This window comes from Carcharodon carcharias, chromosome 13, assembly GCF_017639515.1.
Source record: "Carcharodon carcharias isolate sCarCar2 chromosome 13, sCarCar2.pri, whole genome shotgun sequence".
In the NCBI taxonomy this organism is placed as follows: Eukaryota; Metazoa; Chordata; class Chondrichthyes; order Lamniformes; family Lamnidae; genus Carcharodon; species Carcharodon carcharias.
Genome location: NC_054479.1, coordinates 145,123,038 through 145,143,014, shown reverse-complemented (window position 1 = coordinate 145,143,014; position 19,977 = coordinate 145,123,038). Strand labels below are relative to the sequence as shown.

The window sequence follows — 19,977 nt, the reverse complement described above, 5'->3', positions numbered from 1 at the left end:
CTTTGCCTCTGTCACATCTGTTCTGATGATGCCACTTTCAAGAACAGATCCTCTGACATGTTCTCCTTCTTCCTTAACCGAGGTTTTCCACCCACGGTGGTTGACAGGGCCCTCAACCGTGTCCAGCCCATCTCCCGCGCATCCGCCCTCACACCTTCCTCTCCCTTCCAGAACCATGATAGGGTCCCCCTTGTCCTCACTTATCACCCCACCAGCGACCACATTCAAAGCATCATCCTCCACCATTTTCGCCAACTCCAGCATGATGCCACCACCAAACACATCTTCCCTTCAACCCCCCGGCGGCATTCCACAGGGATTGTTCCCTCTGGGACACCCTGGTCCACTCTTCCATCACTCCCTACACCTCAACCCCTTCCAACGGCACCCACCCATGCAACCGCAGAAGGTGCAACACCTGCCCCTTTACTTCCCCTCTCCTCACCGTCCAAGGGCCCAAACACTCCTTTCAAGTGAAGCAGCATTTCACTTGCACTTCCCTCAATTTAGTCTACTGCATTCGCTGCTCCCAATGAAGTTTCCTCCACATCGGAGAGGCCAAACGCAGACTGAGGGACCGCTTGGCGGAAAACCTTCGATCTGTCCGCAAGCATGACCCAGACCTCCCTGTCACTTGACATTTCAACATTCCACCCTGCTCTCATGCCCAAATATCCATCCTTGGCCTGCTGCATTGTTCAAGTGAAGCTCAACGCAAACTGGAGGAATAACACCTCATCTTCCGACTAGGCACTTTACAGCCTTCCGGACTGAATATTGAGTTCAACAACTTTAGATCATGAAGTCTCTCCTCCATCCCCACCCCTTTCTGATCCCCCTTTTTTCCGATAATTTATGTAGATTTTTCTTTTCCCACCTATTTCCATTATTTTTAAATGTATTTCCTTCCATTGTTTTATCTCTAACTTTTAGCCTATTTCGATCCCTTCCCCCCACCCAAACCCCACTAGGGTTATCTGTAACTTGCTCATCCTGCTTTCTACCCTTAATGTCACCTATTATCACATTCTTTAGATAATATCACCACCTTCAACACCTCTTTGTCCTTTTGTCTATGACATCTTTTGGCAATCTCCACCTATCACTGGCCCTCTATCCAGCTCTATCTGTCCCACCACCCCTTAAACCAGCTTATATTTCACCTCTTTTCTATTTTTCCTTAGAGTCAAAGAGTCAAAAGGCCTCGAAATGTTAACTGTGTTCCTCTCCGCAGATGTTGTCAGACCTGCTGAGTTTTTCCAGGTATTTTTATTTGTGTTTTTGTTTAGAATTTCTGCTGTTGTGCTTCTTCACCAAGACATTGGCATAAATCAGCCATGTCAGAAATTCTTGGCCCAAATTCCAATCCACGCCCAGTCCAGGTTACGGGATTTTGAGGCCCATATTTTTGAATAATTTCAACTTACTGTCATTTTCATTTACATTGAAAGCAATAGAACTGTTACCATTATATACCCCTAACTTCAACTGTTGTCATATCCCCATGATGAATGTGAGGGTATATCCCAGTACAGCCCATTGTCCCAGTCAGGTACGAGTGCTTTGGACTGGCTGGTTACTGATGTACGGTTCTACAAAAACTTGCTTAGGATAATGATTGAGTACGGATGCTGTGGATCGATCTTGCAATGTAAACAGGGCAAACTCAAAACATTAGCATCTCTCTCAAATCATGGATCAAAGTTTGTGTCTAGAAAAATCAATGCAGTCATTTTGAGGTACATTGTACCATATTCATATCTTAAGTCATTGCAGTTACCCTGGGGATGAAACCCATGTACAGAAAAATGATTAAACTGAAGTTACCTTCTACAAGATAAACCAATGTTTTTTACTTTTATAGTTAGGTGGAAATTAAAGGGCTTTTCCTTTCGTTCATCCACCTTTAAAAGATGTGTGTAAAATATTATTTGAAAAACATCAAATGAATTTTTCCAAATATCATTAATTGAACAAGTCAGGAGCAGTAACAGATTAGATGTGGTCCTGTTATGGCTACCAGGGCACCTCTCAAGGTGGATAGAATCATGCACCATCAAGGGACAACACATCACCAAGTACAAATGCACAAATGTGCTGCAGTTCAACTGCCAAAGGCATCATGTTGTTTATTCATTATATCAGGTAAGGTGTACAGTCTGAATAGTAAGACAGTAAAATAGTGAAAACACAGTGTTTGCTGAAATACTATCACTAATGTTCTGAACTGACCTCCCAATAAAGGCAGGGAAAACTCAAGACTCAAACAACCCTTTCATATCATGGAATTTTTAAAAAATAATTTTACAGGATGTGGATGTCACTGACTAGGCCAGCATTTATTGCCCAATCCTGACTGCCCTCTGTAAGGAGACTACAAAAAGATATAGATAGGTTAGGTGAGTGAGCAAAGAGCTGGCAAATGGAGTATAATGAAGGAAAATGTGAGGTTATCAATTTTTGCAGGGCAAATAAAAAAAGAGGCACATATTATCTAAAAGGTGAGACATTGCAGATTTCCAAGATGCAGAGGGATCTGGGTGTCCTAGTGAGCGATTTTTAAAAATTCATTCAAGGGTCGTGGGTGTCGCTGGCTAGGCCAGCATATATTGCCCACTCCTAATTGCCCTCAAGGAGGTGATGGTGAGCTTTCTTCTTTAATTGTTGCAGTTCATGTGATGTAGGTACATCCACAGTGCTGTTAGGGAGGGAGTTCCAGGATTTTGACCCAGTGACAGTGAAGGAATGGCAATATATTTCCAAGTCAGGATGGTGAGTGACTTGAATAGGAACATCCAGTGGTGGTGTTCCCATGTGTCTGCTGCACTTGTCGTTGTAGATGGTAGTGGTCGAGGGTTTGGAAGGTGCTGTTTAAGGAGCCTCGATGAATTCCTGCAGTGCATCTTGTAGATGGTACACACACTGCTGCTACTGTGTGTTGGTGGTAGAGGGAGTGTATGTTTGTGGATGGGGTGCCAATCAAGCGGGCTGCTTTGTCCTGGATAGTGTCAAGCTTCTTGAGTGTTGTGGGAGCTGCACTCATCCAGGCAAGGGGAGAGTATTCCATCACACTTCTGACTTGTTCCTTTTAGATGGTGTACAGGCTTTGGGTAGTCAGGAGGTGAGTTACTCGCCACAGGATTCCTAGCCTCTGACCTACACTTGTAGCCACAGTATTTATATGGCTAGTCCAGTTCAGTTTCTGGACAATGATAACCCCAGGACATTGATACTGGGGGATTCAGCAATGGTAATGTCATTGAATATCAAGGGGCAATGGTTAGATTCTCTCTTGTTGGATATGGTCATTTTCTGGCACTTGTGTGGCATGAATATTACATGCCACTTGTCAGCCCAAGCTTGGATATTGTCCAGCACTTGATGTATTTGGACATGGACTGCTTCAGTATCTGAGGAGTTGCAAATGGTGCTGAGTTTTGTGCAATCATCAGTGAACATCCTCACATCTGACCTTATGATGGAAGGAAGGTCATTGATGAAGCAGCTGAAGATGGTTGGACCGAGGACACTACCCTGAGGAACTCCTGCAGTGATATCCTGGAGCTGAGATGACTGACCCCCAACAACCACAACCACCTTCCTTTGTGCTAGGTATGACTCCAACCAGCGGAGAGTTTTCCCCCTGATTCTCATTGACTCCAGTTTTGCTAGGGCTCCTTGATGCCACACTCGGTTGAATGCTGCCTTGATGTCAAGGGCAGTTACTCCCACCTCACCTCAGGAGTTCAGCTCTTTTGTCCATGTTTGAACCAAGACTGTAATGAGGTCAGGAGCTGAGTGATCCTGGCAGAACCCAAACTGGGCATCAGTGAGCAGGTTATTGCTAAGCAAGTGCCACTGATAGCACTGTTGATGACCCCTTCCATCACTTAACTGATGACTGAGAGTAGACTGATGGGGCAGGAATTGGCCGGGTTGGATTTGTCCTGATTTTTGTGCCAAGGACATTCCTGGGCAATTTTCCACATAGCCGGGTAGATGCCAGTGTTGTAGCTATACTGGAACAGCTTGGCTAGGAGTGCGGCAAGTTCTGGAGCACAAATCTTCTCTCAGTTCAAATAGGTCATGTGATGGGACACAAATTGAAATATGAATGCAAGACATTGGAAACGTAATATTGCTGCAGCTTAGGACACTCCTTTTTCCTTTGGAACTCAGTTCAGACAAATGGGATAAAAGTTTTCACAATCTTTCAGCAGTTCATGCAAAGTCACAGTGCACAGAAAGAGGCTCTTCAGCTTACCATGCCTGGACAGACTCATTAAACCAGACTGCTGGTTTTGTACTTTTGAGTATTCATCCAATTCTCTTTTGAAAGTTCCTGTTGAATCTGCTTCCACTGCCCTATCAGGCAGCGCATTCCAGATTGCAACATCTCCTGCATGAAAGAAATTCACCTCATCTCCCCCTTTGGTTCTTTTGCTAATTATTTTAAATTTGTGTTCCTCTGCTTACTGACCCTCTTGCCACTGGAAACAGTTTCTCGCTGTCTGCTCCATCCAAACCTCTCATAATGTTTAGCATCTCACTGAAATCTCCCCTTAACCTGTTCTGTTCTAAAGGAGAACAATGCCAGCTTCTCCAGTCTCTCCACATAACTCATCCTGATGTTGTTCTCATACATCATGATTGACGTGAAAGGGTCATGATATTATTAACCAGGTGCTCACAGAAGCAGAAGTGCCATGGCATGATTAATCATGTAATAAGGTCACCGATAATATTCTGTAATTAGTTATTGTGCTGTTATGAAATTTAGATGACTTTGGTAATCAGTACAAATGTGTCCACAGCCTAATAAAATAGCTGTTTTTCTAATCCTAAATTAAGCTGACAACTCTCCAAAAAGTTGTAATATCCCTTTAAACAAACTATATCATCTTTTCAAAATATGCACACATTTCTGCAAACATTTTGCATGCTCAGTTGAGCATGGAAAGCATAAAAATCTATTTTGTCCGGCAGAGAAATATGCTCAGCCAGGGGACTTGTAATGCAGATCTGATACAGCGATGTCGGGGCTGCTGTGCACTGGGTAATGTATTCACCTCATGGCCAGTCAGTGGATGTGCACGATAATGCAAGGTCATGGGACCTGGTATCAATAGCTCGTGGAAATGCAGCTGGCTTCCCTTAAAAAATGCTTGTGGATTTTGTTAAAATTAGAGATAAGGCTGGCAGTATGATAATTCCATTCATAGGTCATGGACTGAAGATCCTGGTGCAGATATTAACGACAACAAAATACGATCATATTGAAGGAGGGGTTACAGAGCAGAGTGTCAGCCATGGCTCGGTTACCAGCATGCTCGCCCCTGAGTCACAAGGTTCTGGGTTCAGTTTCCACTCCAGAGCTTGATAACAAAAATCAAGGCTGCCACTCCAGGGCAGTGCTGACGGAATGCGGCACTGGAATCACTGAGCTTTCTTTCCATGACTTGAGATGCTTGCAATGGACTGTGACAAAGTAATAAAACGTCAATCAGAGCCTTGCTTTGTTTACTGCACCAATCTATATTGTACACAGGATGATTTAAAAAAATCAAACTGGGACCAAGGGCAATTTGAAATGAAATGGTTGCAAGGTATGATACAAAGAGATTTTAGAGTAAATGATACATCCTTGATGTAGGATTTCCTGCCAATCAACAACAGATAAATTTCAGGGAAACTGATGTCACACTAATGAGTTCTTCTCTGTCATTAAACCATTGTAACAGTCTGTAAACAACACAAAAACCGGACCCGAACTGAGTATCCCCTACATAATCTGTATTAACATCTACTGTATTCAGTTTAAGAACTGATGCACAGAGATGGCAAGGATGTCCTCAAATTCAGATGCTCGATTTAAACAGGTTTTGCTTCTGTGCTTTATGGTTATTTGTAGTCCCTCCTAAATACTCCCAGTCCACATTTATTTGTCATTTGAATGTAACCAACCTCTTTCAGGCACAGAGATCTGCAAATTGTTACTAAGACTCAAGTTTTTCTTCAGTTAGAAATAAGTTTGTTTCACTACATGAAAGTCTGACTAGATTCAATTATTGTGTCCATCCTGATGGATCAGGATAGAAACTAGAGTGTGTTATGCCTGTCTTTATGTGTGTAAAATGAGAGTAATGTTGACAAATCGAACAGGGGGAGTCTTCAATGTGTGAGCTGTCTGTGGAGGCACAGATGCCAGCAGCTCACACAAAAAATTAGCGAGACCTGAGGCCCCATTAATAGCTTGCCCTTATAGTAGGAACACTATAAGGAACAATTTTTTTCATTAAATAATCTGTTTTGTGTTCAGGAGCCTATTTTGTTGTTAAAGGATTGACTCTGCAGAATCTATTGAAACAGGTTACATCCATAGAATGTCAACAAGTCACCGCCATTCGCCAAGGTTATACTGAATGTCATCATACAGCCTTGTGTGACTAATCTTTTAATAGATATGTTTAACTTCTCTGTACTTGAAAGGATGCCTATTGTCCCTCTCACTGGAATGCTGAGCCAATGTAATTTATTATAAAGAAACAAGAGTGAGGGTTATGGAGGATGCACAATGTAATGCTCTTTTAGTTGAGCTGAAAATGCCTCATGAGGAGATTATGGAAACCCCAGTGGGCTAATCAGCCTATGTCCAACTTCAGCACCTGTAACATGACAGCCTATGCAACATTGAGAGTGCTTTCTGTGAGTATCATTCCCTCTAATAAATTCTAGAAACTAAGAATCAGAATTTAGATTCTTAATTCCTGGAACAACAGCTCCATGGTGGCCTCTCTTGACCAACATAGTGGCCACTTTGGGGCTCTCAGTTGGTGCTCATGTTGCAAAATCGCAGAATCTCTGGGTTTCGATGATTTTCCATTTTATTTTGTCTGCATACTTTAGTCTGCATTGCAACATTCTTAATTACTATTCACTGCAGTGAAGAAACATTTAAGAGATAACATCAGTTTGCAAAACAATCAATTGACATTAATCAGAATTCCTTATATCATTAAAAGAACATTGCTGGTCACTTCCTTTTCAATTAATTTAAAACACTCCAGCCTAATAAGATGGGCCAGATGCATTGTAGATCCAGCCATGTTCCATCTGAATGTCAGATATTAATTAACACAGTACAGTGACTTTGTAATCCTATGCAAAGGTGAAACAGATGGACTTGAATCTGATGCAGATTTTTTAAAAAACAGAATTACAGAATCTTCAGGCAAGAGGCGGTTCAGTATGTGAGACATTGACATTGACAGTAATATATAAACATCTATAACCAATGTTGGAAATTTTTTACTCATTTCATAGCAACCACATTCCTGATGTGTAAATTCCTCTCAGTTTTTCATTTGATGGGTATTTGGGAAACACTCTAAGCTTTTAACAGGAGTTTTTAATTCAAACACAAAACAGCTTGTGACAGTTAAATATATTTTCCTGTTTTCTTTATGGGCATGAGCTGTGAATCACAAACTTTCCTGACATTTCTTTGAAGGAAAATAAGGGGCAAAAGGAGGATTTTGATGAGGTCCACATGGCATTACTTGTATTGAGTATCATTGTGTCGATTTTCAGATTGCTGCTTTCAATTAATAGTAGAAGATTAGACTGGCATGTTACAATATGCACTAATCCAGTTAAGGTATATTTAAAGTATATATTTTAAACTTTTTTTATTTTTTCAGCAACTGAGGAAACACGATCGTAAACCAACCACAGTTTACATGAATTTCTAGACTTCTCAGGAATTCTTATTTACCCGCTTGCTTCAATAAACGTCAAGATCTGACCTAGCATTTTCCACTACACCCTTCCCATAAAATAATTCTACTGAACTCGAAGAATCTTGCTAATCACAGCCTGAACTAGACCTGCTTTGTGTAGTGGACTTAAGCACAAGTGACAGAATTGATTTCCCCTTGAGCTCCTTAATAGACAAGGGCTGCATTTATATCAGAATTGAGGTGGATTAAAGACTTGTGCTGGAGAGGCAGATTGATAACCCTACTGGCAGAGAAAATGTGCTTTCACATCTTGTGGTTTAGGATATCCATTACATTAAGTTCTGTGCATGCTGACAGTTGTTCACTGGCACGTCATGAAGCTGTTTGCACACTTCGCCCTAAACCAGTTAAGGCTCAGTTTCAAAACGGACTTATATCTGAGTTGGCAAACGATGCAACAACAGACAAATCTCCCCTATCTCACTTCTCTCACAATGAATGCAATATCCTTCACCCTACTCTGCAATCACCGGGAGCCTTGTACACTTTCCACACACAACCCATTTTCCTAGCTCTGGTCTGCTGGTGTGTTCACTATCCTTTTTGTCATACTGGTGCCAGAGCTTTCAAACGACTTCCCCTCACACTTTCAATTCCTTCATAGGTAGCTCTGCCAACCTGCCTTTAGCCATTTTCCTATCCCTGCTTGGATAGATTTCCCAACTGGAAAGTTCCTTAAATTCCTTGAGCTAAAAGCTGTGCTGAGTGGTATCACAAAATGAGCATTCATACTCCCCACCCCATCCCCATATTGAGTTCAACTGATTTCAATCAAGCTGAATATCAAGTGATGTGTATAACAGGCAACTCATATGATAATGCTTGATCAGCGCAACTGTTCATGTTGAATTTCTATGTTTCTGTCTTTATTACAGATGATTTACAAATGTTAATTGTTGCAGTTATGGTATTAGTATAGAATAGTATATTATTTTTCACTATTTCTCCCTGTCCTAGATGAAGCTTCTCTTCAGAATTCCACCACAATAATGTTGGAACTGGTCTGTGCCCAGAAACCAGACTCATCGTTAATCAGCAGATGATTATTCACTACAGCAGCTTTCATTTTCCATTGACTTGGAAATTATTGCCAAGATTTTTAATTTAAGACCAAGTAAAAGTGGGATATAGTGGGATAAGGAAATGAGTCTCTAAAAAGAGTTTGAACTATTGTCCTCTGAACTTCAGTGGAAAGAAAATTGGATGTGGAGGAAAGAATTAACTGAATTCACAATAGCTGATGTGGACCAGTTTCACCCTCAGTGTTGCCACTGATCAAGTGGCAATCATTAAACCAGTAAGATACCTTTAGTTTTGGAGAATTGTTCACACACCTTACACACTTGTCACACATCCAACTGACCTTACTCACTTGTCACACATCCAACTGACCTTACGCACTTGTCGCACATCCAACTGACCTTACACACTTGTCCTATTCGGGCATGAGTCGCTTTTCCTGAATACTCTCCATCCAAGGCATTTTCTCGAAAAAAGAAATATATCTTATCATCTTCTGGATTGTCACTTTCTGGTATCAAATGGGCACCAATAAATTTTGGTTCTGAAGAAGAAAAAGAAAATCAAAAATAAGCAAACTATTAAAACACTAATAAATTAAGTGAAAAAAAAATCTTTTTTTTTTAGTAATCTGCTGGTTAATCCTAATACCATCCCTGCTAATACAATCAACTCTCATTAGATTTTTAACACTAGTAGGAAACCATATAGGCGCTTTGGTCTATGAATATGTTAATGGCAGTAAATAAGGAAAAATAATTCGGTTAAAACAATCTAGGCCCTTCCAATGGATTCCTACCTGAACATGGGGCAGAATCTTCTGGCTGACGTTCGAGTGGTGGAGTCCACATGCCAGATCTTAAAATATTGTGCGAGCGTCCCAATGTCAGCGCACGGCATCGCAGGATTTCGGTCGGCGGGCGCACACAGCAGTGGGATGCGCGCCCGCCCATTAATTAAAGGCCTCGTTAAGGCCCTTAAATTGCCAATCGTTGACGATTTTGAGGGGCCCGTGCGAACTTCGGCTCGGCGCATGGGCCCAAGGGGCAGGCTGGTAGGTGATTTTTTTACAAACCTCATCCAGTGGCGGGATGAGGTTCGATAGCGGCTTTAAATAAGTTTAATAAAGTTTTTGTTTATTTCATTAACATGTCCCATCTCGTGTGACATTTTCACATGAGGGAGACATGTTAATGCATTTTTTAACTGAATTAATGAATTTTAATTGAAAATAATGAATTTTAATTGTTAATCAATTTTTTATTGTTCTATTTTTTATATTTGCCAGCCTTTCAGCGATCTCCCTGAGGCAGCACTTAGTGCTTCCCATCGGGCTGGGTGGGCCTTAATTGGCCCACCCACTTAAAATGGCGGCAGGGCCTGCTTCGGCGGCAGCGATTGGCTGCCCACCCGCTGACAAGCCGGTGGGGCCCGCCCGCCCGTCAAGGGCAAAATTCTGCCCATGGTCTTTGATCAGGTCTGGGGAGTTCCTGAACTCAGGCTGTCATACAGCTCCCAGAGAGGCAATAATGGGATCTCTATGGAGGGGGATTCAATAATCATTTGAAGGCTGCCCATTCAGTAAGGGACCCTAGTGATAATTGCTTGAGGCATGCAAATTAATTGACCCCCCGACCTTGAATCTCTGGGATCTGTCAATGTCAGAGGCCAGTAACAGGTGATCCCATTGCAAGTACCAGGGGCCCTGCCTAATAATTGGTCATCTGATTTAATGCTATTTTGTGGGATCTTTTTGTGCATGAAATGGCTGTCCTGTTTGTCTGCAGAACAACAGTGACTGCATTTCCAATTAGGGACACTTTGTGAAATGCTTTAGACATTTATGAGGAACATGACAATGTTTTATGAATTTTATTGTTTCCCTTTGCTTTAATTTGTGATACCTCTGCACCTTTAAATGCACACCTGTATCACTGTCAACAGAGACAATTTTGCATGTCCTATCAAAAGTCACACTGGAATAAACCTCTACTATTCCCATGTTTAATGCAGAAGGAGAAATTCGTAAACAACTGGACTTCTGCTTTCATGGATAGAAAGAGGATTGGATTTCAATATTAGTGAAATGACAGAGCAATTGGCCTTGCACTGTGCCCAGTTTTTAGCTCATACCTAATCAAGCTAGTTATTTATTCCTGGTTCTTTAGTTTCCACCTCCATACATCACCTGACTCCACCCTCAGCCAATCAGCTGCTGAAACTGTCCATACCTTTGTTACCTCTAGTCTTCACAATTCCAGTGCACCCCTAGACTGCCCATCACACTCTTCCCTCTGTAAACTGGAGGTTGCTATGCCCTAATTCCACCAAATCCCGTTCACCTTCCACTCCTGTGCTCACTGACCAATTGGCTTCTGCTTAGGCCACACCTCTATTTCAAAATTTTCATCCTTATTTTCAAATCCCTCCAAGGACTCTCCCCTCCCTATCTCTCTAAGCTCCCCCAGCCCCACAACCCTCTGAGATACCTGCACTCCTAATTTTTGTGCATCCCTGATTTTGATCGCTCCTTCATTGGTGGCCGCACATGGGATTTAAGCTCTGAAACTACCTTGCTAAATCTCGCTTTCCTCCTTTGAAATGCTCCCTAAAATCCACCTCTGACCATGCTTCTGGTGTTTTGCCCTAATATCTTGCTGTCAAAGTTTGCTATATAACACTCCTAAGAAGTGCCTCAGGATATTCTATTACATTAAAAGCACTAGAAGCTAAATACTAGCTGCTATCTTTCAGAGATGGTGCATAGTGGTAATGTCACGGGTCTAGTAATCCAGAGGCCCAGGCTAATACTTTGGGGGCATGGGTTCAAATCCCAGCACGGCAGCTGGTGGAATTTGAATTCAGTTGAAAGCTGGTCACGGAAATGGTGACCACGGAACTATCACTGATTGTTGTAAAAACTCATCTGAGTCACTAATGCCCTTTAGGGAAGGAAATCTGCTGTCCTTACCTGGTCTGGCCTACATGTGACTCAAGACTCACAGCAATGTGGTTGGCTCTTAACTGCCCTCTGAAATGTGCCCTGCAAGGGGCAATTAGAGATGGGCAACAAACACTGGCTTTGCCAGTGATGCCCACATCCCATGAAAGAATTTTTAAAAAATTCCTGACTGAGAGGGTGGGAAAAAAGGCTACATTGCTACTGATTGTGATACTGGACATTGACCCAGGCAGTAGAAAGAAAGTTGCACATATTGACACAACCTCAGATGTTTCAACCATTCCTTATACAATTCCAAGGTTTACAAATGACCCTTTAATGTATTGCCCACAAATTAAGCACATCAATACTTCAACTCATAAACAGCTGTCCACCTTCTGCCCTGCCATTTTAGTGTAACAAAGCTTTTACTTCCACACCAGTAAGCAGTGAAAATAACATTTTACTGCAAACACATTAACTGCATTTATTCTCAATTCTGATGCACCTGGTTATGGCAGGCGAATGGGCTTTCAATATTCAAAACAGCAATTGCCCTTGATACAGTACAAAGCTTACTGAATCAAAGCAGCCTATCATTCATCATCTGCTTCTTCTCAACCCTCACATGATTTATATAAGAGCAACAGTCAGGAAAGGAAAGTAAGCCTTGATCTTATTGTGTGAAAGCAATAAAACCCTTTGAGTCCTAAACTTCTCTATATAAAGAGTCAAAAGGTAACATTTAAAAATGTCAATGTTTTATGTATTGCCTTACCTTACTCTAACAAAAAGGATTATGTTAGACAGGTCTCAACATCTGAGGAAGAATAGTTGACCCAAGTTTCTAAATGCGTTGCCTGGACCTTAGCAGGAGCAATGGAGAATACACAGCATCTCCAAGACATGTCATTTCCCTTCATAAAATCCAATGTGACCAAACAACATCTATTACATCCTACCCTATATTAAACCCCAATATCTTAGAAACCTAACTCTCATCAATCTCCATAAATGTCCCTTTATGCCAATACTTTGTCTTCAAAATGCATTGCTCCCATTTACAAATGCAGTCATGACCCCATTACCTCAGTCTCAGTTGGGTATACATGTTAATGCATGCTCTCTGCTCTTCTGATTCTAGTTTTGAGGGATCTTGACAGGGTGGATGTGGAGATGACATTTCCTCTTGTGGGAGAATCTAGAACTGGGGTCACTGTTTAAAAATAAGGGGTCGTCCACTTAAAATGGAGATGAGGTGATATTTTTTCACTCAGAGAGCCATGAGTCTTTGGAACTCTCTTCCTGAAAAGGTGGTGGAAGCAGAGTCTTTGGATATTTTTAAGGCAGACGTGGACAGATACTTGGTGAACAAGGGGGTGATAGGTTATCGGCGGTAGGTGGGATGCAGATTTCAAGTTACTAACAGATCGTCCATGACCTTATTAAATGGCGGAGCAGGCTCGAGGGGCTGAATAGCCTACTCCTGCTCCTTGTTGATATGTTTGTATGTATGTTTATATGTCTCTTCTCACTCTCCTTTCTGTGTGTTTTCCTTGGTAGCCTAGTTCTCAGCATTCTGCATTTCTCTGCCCCTTCTGCCGAAAAGCATTTTTCCCTCATCTGCAAAAACGTCTTGAAAACCAAGCCCTTCAATCATGCCTTTGGTCACCTCCTCTAATCCCTCACACAAACAAAAATAGCTGGAAAAACTCAGCAGGTCTGACAGCATCTGTGGGGAGGAAGAGTGTTAATGTTTCGAGTCCGTATGACTCTTCACACGTACTTGAAACATTAACTGTGTTCCTCTCCGCAGATGCTGTCAGACCTGCTGAGTTTTTCCAGCTATTTTTGTTTTTGTTTCAGATTTCCAGCATCTGCAGTATTTTGCTTTTATCCTCTAATCCCTCTCCTTGTTAGCTGGGTTTGCCTCGGTGAATATTGTGGAATGTTTATGTTGTCATTGTTGCAGGAGGGTTGTGCAGGAGCGGGCGCAGGCGGGCGGGTTCCCGATTGGTGCCCCCGGATGGGGATGCGCTGCTATTTTATGTGGGCTGGCCAATTAAGGCCCACCCAGCGTGATGTCCACCCAGAAGTGCTGTGCGCTCCCTGTGTGGGTGGGGGGTGGGAATCCCTGAGCCGGGAGTAAAAGAGTGCATAGGTCTCCCTGCGGCAAAGTGCTGCCTCAGGAAGATCAGTGTTACTTTTGAAAACCTAATTAAAGACGGAAAAAAAATTTAAGGGCTTATCCCCTCATGTGAAACTGTCACATGAGGTGGGACATGTCCATTACTATTTTTAAAAAAAATATTTGTGACATTTTAAATCTTACATGAAACCTCCTCCCGCCCGTGGATGAGGTTTTGTGCTTTTTCAGAAGGCTGCCTGACCTCCTCGCCAGTCCACTAACCTTGAGGCTGGACAGGCAGGCCCATTAATTTCATTAATTAGTTTTTTAATGACCATAATAAGGCATTGACAGTTCAGTGGGTACGCAGCCAACTTGGCTGCCCCCTGCCGAACTGAAACTCTAAATGATGCGCAGTGACATTGGGACACACGCCTGGCATCACCCCGCGTCATCTTACACGTCGGCGAGTGGGCCCTGCCCCCCCCACCTTCACCGACCGGAAAATGCTACCCTCTCTGATTTGTAAAGGAACTCATTAGGTATAGGTATAAGTAAACAAAATTTAAATTATTTGCTTTAAAATTTCACTCATTAATATATGTGCTTTGACTAATTGTTTATTATTGGTGCTGGAATCTTGACTTCTGCTGTATAAATACTTGTCTATCAAAGATTAATGTGATCACTTAAAGTTTCTTTGCCCATTACTTAAGGAGACATGTTAATCAATTTAATTTAAAAGAGTTAACCCTTTTCAGAGCAGCAAAGGAATCTATGTGAGCGCTCCAGGGTTAGTAGATGCAAAGTATGATCTCAAACCAGAAATCCATACCTCTGCTCACAGTTAATCAGTTATGTTATTTCTTTAGCCTTTTTGTCAATCATTCCTCCTTAACTGCCAGTTCTTATCCACTTATTCAGGTCCCTTTTTTTTCTTTTTGATAAATAAAGTTCAGCTCCATTGCTATTTGAAAGTTATGTCTGTTCACATTCATTAGATCATATTGCATAATAGGAGTGTTGCATTTTAATCTTTCCCAGATCTAAACACTTCAGGCCCCTCAAATCTGGTCACATTGCACTTAACCTCTGTCTCTCTCTGTCTGATTTACTGCTTTAAGTTACTTGCTTTGAATGGTTTCATTTTTGAGCACTTTGGTAAACAGCACTGCAGCACTCTGTTAGCTATTTATTGACCACACTAATCAAACTGTTTTCCACTCTACAAACTGCAGGTCAACACTCCAAGCTGCAGACAGAAATTAATCAGTTTGCTCTGAAGGAATATTAAATGGGGGACAGGGTATTGTATACCATACCATCACAACCATTCACACCACAGCCACACACAAAGACTCTCCGTCATGGAAAAAAATCCCAGAAATGGCCAAAAATTCCATGCCTGCCCCCAAAAGAGTATGTTCCATCTTTTGTGGGAGTGGGAGTGGAGCCGGGCCAGGGTTCACACATTCGCAGTTTACAGAGGCATCTGGCCATTTAAATCACCAGGTGCCTCCACTGAAGTGGAACTTTGATAGGCCAAGAGTGTCAAACCTGAATTGTGCAGATTAGAACAGGTAAGAGGTGGTCTGAATATGGTGGATTCATTTGGATAATCAGGATACCCCATTGAAGAGGTAAGGTACCCCCTTGGAATTGGTCCTGGGACACCTCTGGGATTGTTAAAAGTGAACATGATTATGCACTAGCTCATTGAAACAGTTAAGCTGTCAGAGAACTGTCAAAGAACTGTCCAGCTGTCAAAGAACTGCCAAATTGCCAAGGCTGTCAAGGAGCTGTCATAGGATATGAAGTGAGTCAGCACAGAGGGGTGGTGGGTGGATGGCATGGGTTGGATTGAGTTGGCGCTAATTTGGTATCAGGGCTATAAAGGTCCATGGGGATGTGGAGGCTTACGGGGTATGAGGGGCCATGGAGGGTAGGCATGAGGGCATGGGTTGGCATGGAGTATGAGGGGCCATGGGGGGGCTGGCATAGATTTGCATGGATGGGGCATAATGGAGTGTGTGGGGGGAGGGTGAGGGGGTGAGGTGTGAGAGCTGAATGGATTTTTTTTTCAATATAACACCAGAGCACAGAGGCAGGCCTTCTGTGTAACCTGCCTCTGAACCCAGAAGCCTCCTCCGGGGGCAATGGGCCTGACTCCCTATCCAGCCTGCACTCCCCACTGAAAATCCGACCTGTGAGCAGACATTTTTAAAGGCCGAGCTCGCTGAGCTTGGAATTCTCCCATCTATGGCAATCCCACCTGGGAGCAGAATCTGTGCCTGGATGCCTATTGATGACTTCACTATTAAAAAAAAACCTCATTGCTAAAAACTACTTCAATACATTTAAATTCCTTCAAGTATTTAATTTCTTATGCAAAATAAATTGTATTCATAGCCCCATATCAAAGACTTGGAGCTGTGCATCAAAACTTTGAAATTACAGCCCCACACCCACCACCACCCGCCCCCCACCCCCCCCCCCCCCAACCCCCACCCCCCCAATCCCCCACTGTGATAATAATAGGCTGTGGAATCAGTCAGGCAGCACTAATCCTATAATGATAACCTTCAGGCTTATGTCAACAGACAGCTAGTGAAATTGCAATTGATTTTTTTCAACTGTAGGCTTTTACCCCAAAAATTTAAAGACCTTGCAGATTTAACTGCCTTGACAGCTTAACAGTTCCAATGAGTTTACCTACTTATTAGGAAAATTCATGTCTACTCTTAACAATACTAAAGGGCACCTGACCTATCCAAAAGGCACCTGGACCTCTCCGAGTAACCTTGGCAGCGTTAGGTCTTTTGCTGAAATGTCTAAGCCGACAGGTCATGTTTTGGACATCCCTCTACCAAAAACTGGATCGGATTGAAGACAGTTGCACGGTTACATGAACCATGGGTGCGCAAACTACAGCCCCCTTCCCATTCCCCCTCCTGGTGAAAATTGTGGGTGCTGGGTTCAGGGGCAGGGCTTCCAGAATTGGGGCTCTGGTGCTATTTTGACAAAGGCTCAACGAAAATTTGGGCCATAGTCAGAACTGATGATACATCCTAAACCTCCAATCTCACAATGTTTCAAATTACAACACACATGGCAAAATGGTTTCTGACAGAACTAGCACTTATTAAACAGATCAATAGAAATTTTACAAGACTTTCCAAGCAGACAAATAGGGAATGTCCTAATTAAGAACAACAGTCGTATTTCAAAAGAGAAGTGTTCATTTTATTCATTTTGCATTGCTGCAAATAAAGGGTTTCCTGTGAGCTTGCTGGACTCTAGTAGTAAACCTGGCCTTTATAACTAGTAACTAAAGCCTTTTTAACTAGTAACTAAAGCCCTTTTAACTAGTAACTAAAGGGGCAGAATGATGGCACTAAAGCAATGTGCACCAATGAGTTACAGCATGGAGCAATATGTTTAATTTGAACCTATAATTTGACATACTGCAAGTCTCTCTTCTTGCCCTTTTGTAAGGCTGTAACTGGAATTGTTCCTTTCTCTCCATGCTGTCTACCTTGAATGTGAAAGCAGCGTTGATCTTAGAACAGGTTATCTTTCTGTTGCTTGGGCAGGAGCCAGTGTGCGGCATGGGGGAATCCACGGAATAGTTCACAAAGGGATCCTCATGGTGACTTGTTGGTATCAGATAATAGCTTATATTCAGGATATGAATCAAAGTAAGTGTGATTTTAGTATAGACCAAATCATATCTTAAAAATGATAAGAAATGCAGGCATTGAATGTGTGTAAAATTGTGACACCAGATTCTCAATAACGGAGCTTACATTTGCCTCACAATAGCATAGCTGTGTGAGGGACTTGAAAAACAAACTAATGTAAATTACCCCTTAACTATAGTGATAAAAACAAAAAAACTGCGGATGCTGGAAATCCAAAACAAAAACAAAAACAGAATTACCTGGAAAAACTCAGCAGGTCTGGCAGCATCGGCGGAGAAGAAAAGAGTTGACGTTTCGAGTCCTCATGACCCTTCGACAGAACTTGAGTTTGAGTCCAAGAAAGAGTTGAAATATAAGCTGGTTTAAGGTGTGTGTGTGGGGGGCGGAGAGAGAGAGAGAGAGGTGGAGGCGGTGGGGGGGTGTGGTTGTAGGGACAAACAAGCAGTGATAGAAGCAGATCATCAAAAGATGTCAACGACAATAGTACAAAAGAACACATAGGTGTTAAAGTTAAAGTTGGTGATATTATCTAAACGAATGTGCTAATTAAGAATGGATGGTAGGGCACTCAAGGTATAGCTCTAGTGGGGGTGTTTTTTTTTTAAAATAATGGAAATAGGTGGGAAAAGGAAAATCTTTATAACTTATTGGAGAAAAAAAAAGGAAGGGGGAAACAGAAAGGGGGTGGGGATGGGGGAGGGAGCTCACAACCTAAAGTTGCTGAATTCAATATTCAGTCCGGAAGGCTGTAAAGTGCCTAGTCAGAAGATGAGGTGTTGTTCCTCCAGTTTGTGTTGGGCTTCACTGGAACAATGCAGCAAGCCAAGGACAGACATGTGGGCAAGAGAGCAGGGTGGAGTGTTAAAATGGCAAGCGACAGGGAGGTTTGGGTCATCCTTACGGACAGACCGCAGGTGTTCTGCAAAGCGGTCGCCCAGTTTACGTTTGGTCTCTCCAATGTAGAGGAGACCACATTGGGAGCAACGAATGCAGTAGACTAAGTTGGGGGAAATGCAAGTGAAATGCTGTTTCACTTGAAAGGAGTGTTTGGGCCCTTGGACGGTGAGGAGAGAGGAAGTGAAGGGGCAGGTGTTGCATCTTTTGCGTGGGCATGGGGAGGTGCCATAGGTAGGGGTGGAGGAGTAGGGGGTGATGGAGGAGTGGACCAGGGTGTCCCAGAGGGAATGATCCCTACGGAATGCTGACGGGGGGGTGAAGGGAAGATGTGTTTGGTGGTGGCATCATGCTGGAGTTGGCGGAAATGGCGGAGGATGATCCTTTGAATGCGGAGGCTGGTGGGGTGATAAGTGAGGACAAGGGGGACCCTATCATGTTTCTGGAAGGGAGGAGAAGGCGTGAGGGCGGATGCGCGGGAGATGGGCCGGACACGGTTGAGGGCCCTGTCAACGACCGTGGGTGGAAAATCTCGGTTAAGGAAGAAGGAGGACATGTCAGAGGAACTGTTTTTGAAGGTAGCATCATCGGAACAGATGCAACGGAGGCAAAGGAACTGAGAGAATGGGATGGAGTCCTTACAGGAAGCGGGGTGTGAGGAGCTGTAGTCGAGATAGCTGTGGGTGTCGGTGGGTTTGTAATGGATATTGGTGGACAGTCTATCACCAAAGATTGAGACAGAGAGGTCAAGGAAGGGAAGGGAAGTGTCAGAGATGGACCACGTGAAAATGATGGAGGGGTGGAGATTGGAAGCAAAATTAATACATTTTTCCAAGTCCCGACAAGAGCATGAAGCGGCACCGAAGTAATCATCGATGTACCGGAGAAAGAGTTGTGGGAGGGAGCCCCCTCCTATGGCACCTCCCCATGCCCACGCAAAAGATGCAACACCTGCCCCTTCACTTCCTCTCTCCTCACCATCCAAGGACCCAAACACTCCTTTCAAGTGAAGCAGCATTTCACTTGCATTTCCCCCAACTTAGTCTACTGCATTCGTTGCTCCCAATGTGGTCTCCTCTACATTGGAGAGACCAAACGTAAACTGGGCGACCGCTTTGCAGAACACCTGCGGTCTGTCCGCAAGAATGACCCAAACCTCCCTGTCGCTTGCCATTTTAACACTCCACCCTGCTCTCTTGCCCACATGTCTGTCCTTGGCTTGCTGCATTGTTCCAGTGAAGCCCAACGCAAACTGGAGGAACAACACCTCATCTTCCGACTAGGCACTTTACAGCCTTCCGGACTGAATATTGAATTCAACAACTTTAGGTTGTGAGCTCCCTCCCCCATCCCCACCCCCTTTCTGTTTCCCCCTTCCTTTTTTTTTCTCCAATAAATTATAAAGATTTTCCTTTTCCCACCTATTTCCATTATTTAAAAAAAAAAACACCCCACTAGAGCTATACCCTGAGTGCCCTACCATCCATTCTTAAT

At 43.0% G+C, this 19,977-nt stretch overlaps 1 protein-coding gene across 2 annotated transcripts in view; it reads right to left on the bottom strand.

The window, feature by feature from the left end:
• sema3ab (sema domain, immunoglobulin domain (Ig), short basic domain, secreted, (semaphorin) 3Ab) overlaps window positions 1-19,977 on the bottom strand; it is a 321,287-nt gene that overhangs the window by 68,937 nt on the left and 232,373 nt on the right. For both annotated transcript variants that reach the window (XM_041202609.1, XM_041202608.1), the window contains exon 8: window positions 9,221-9,363. In XM_041202609.1, coding sequence (XP_041058543.1) covers window positions 9,221-9,363 — 143 coding nt within the window. The remainder of the gene's footprint in view (window positions 1-9,220; window positions 9,364-19,977) is intronic.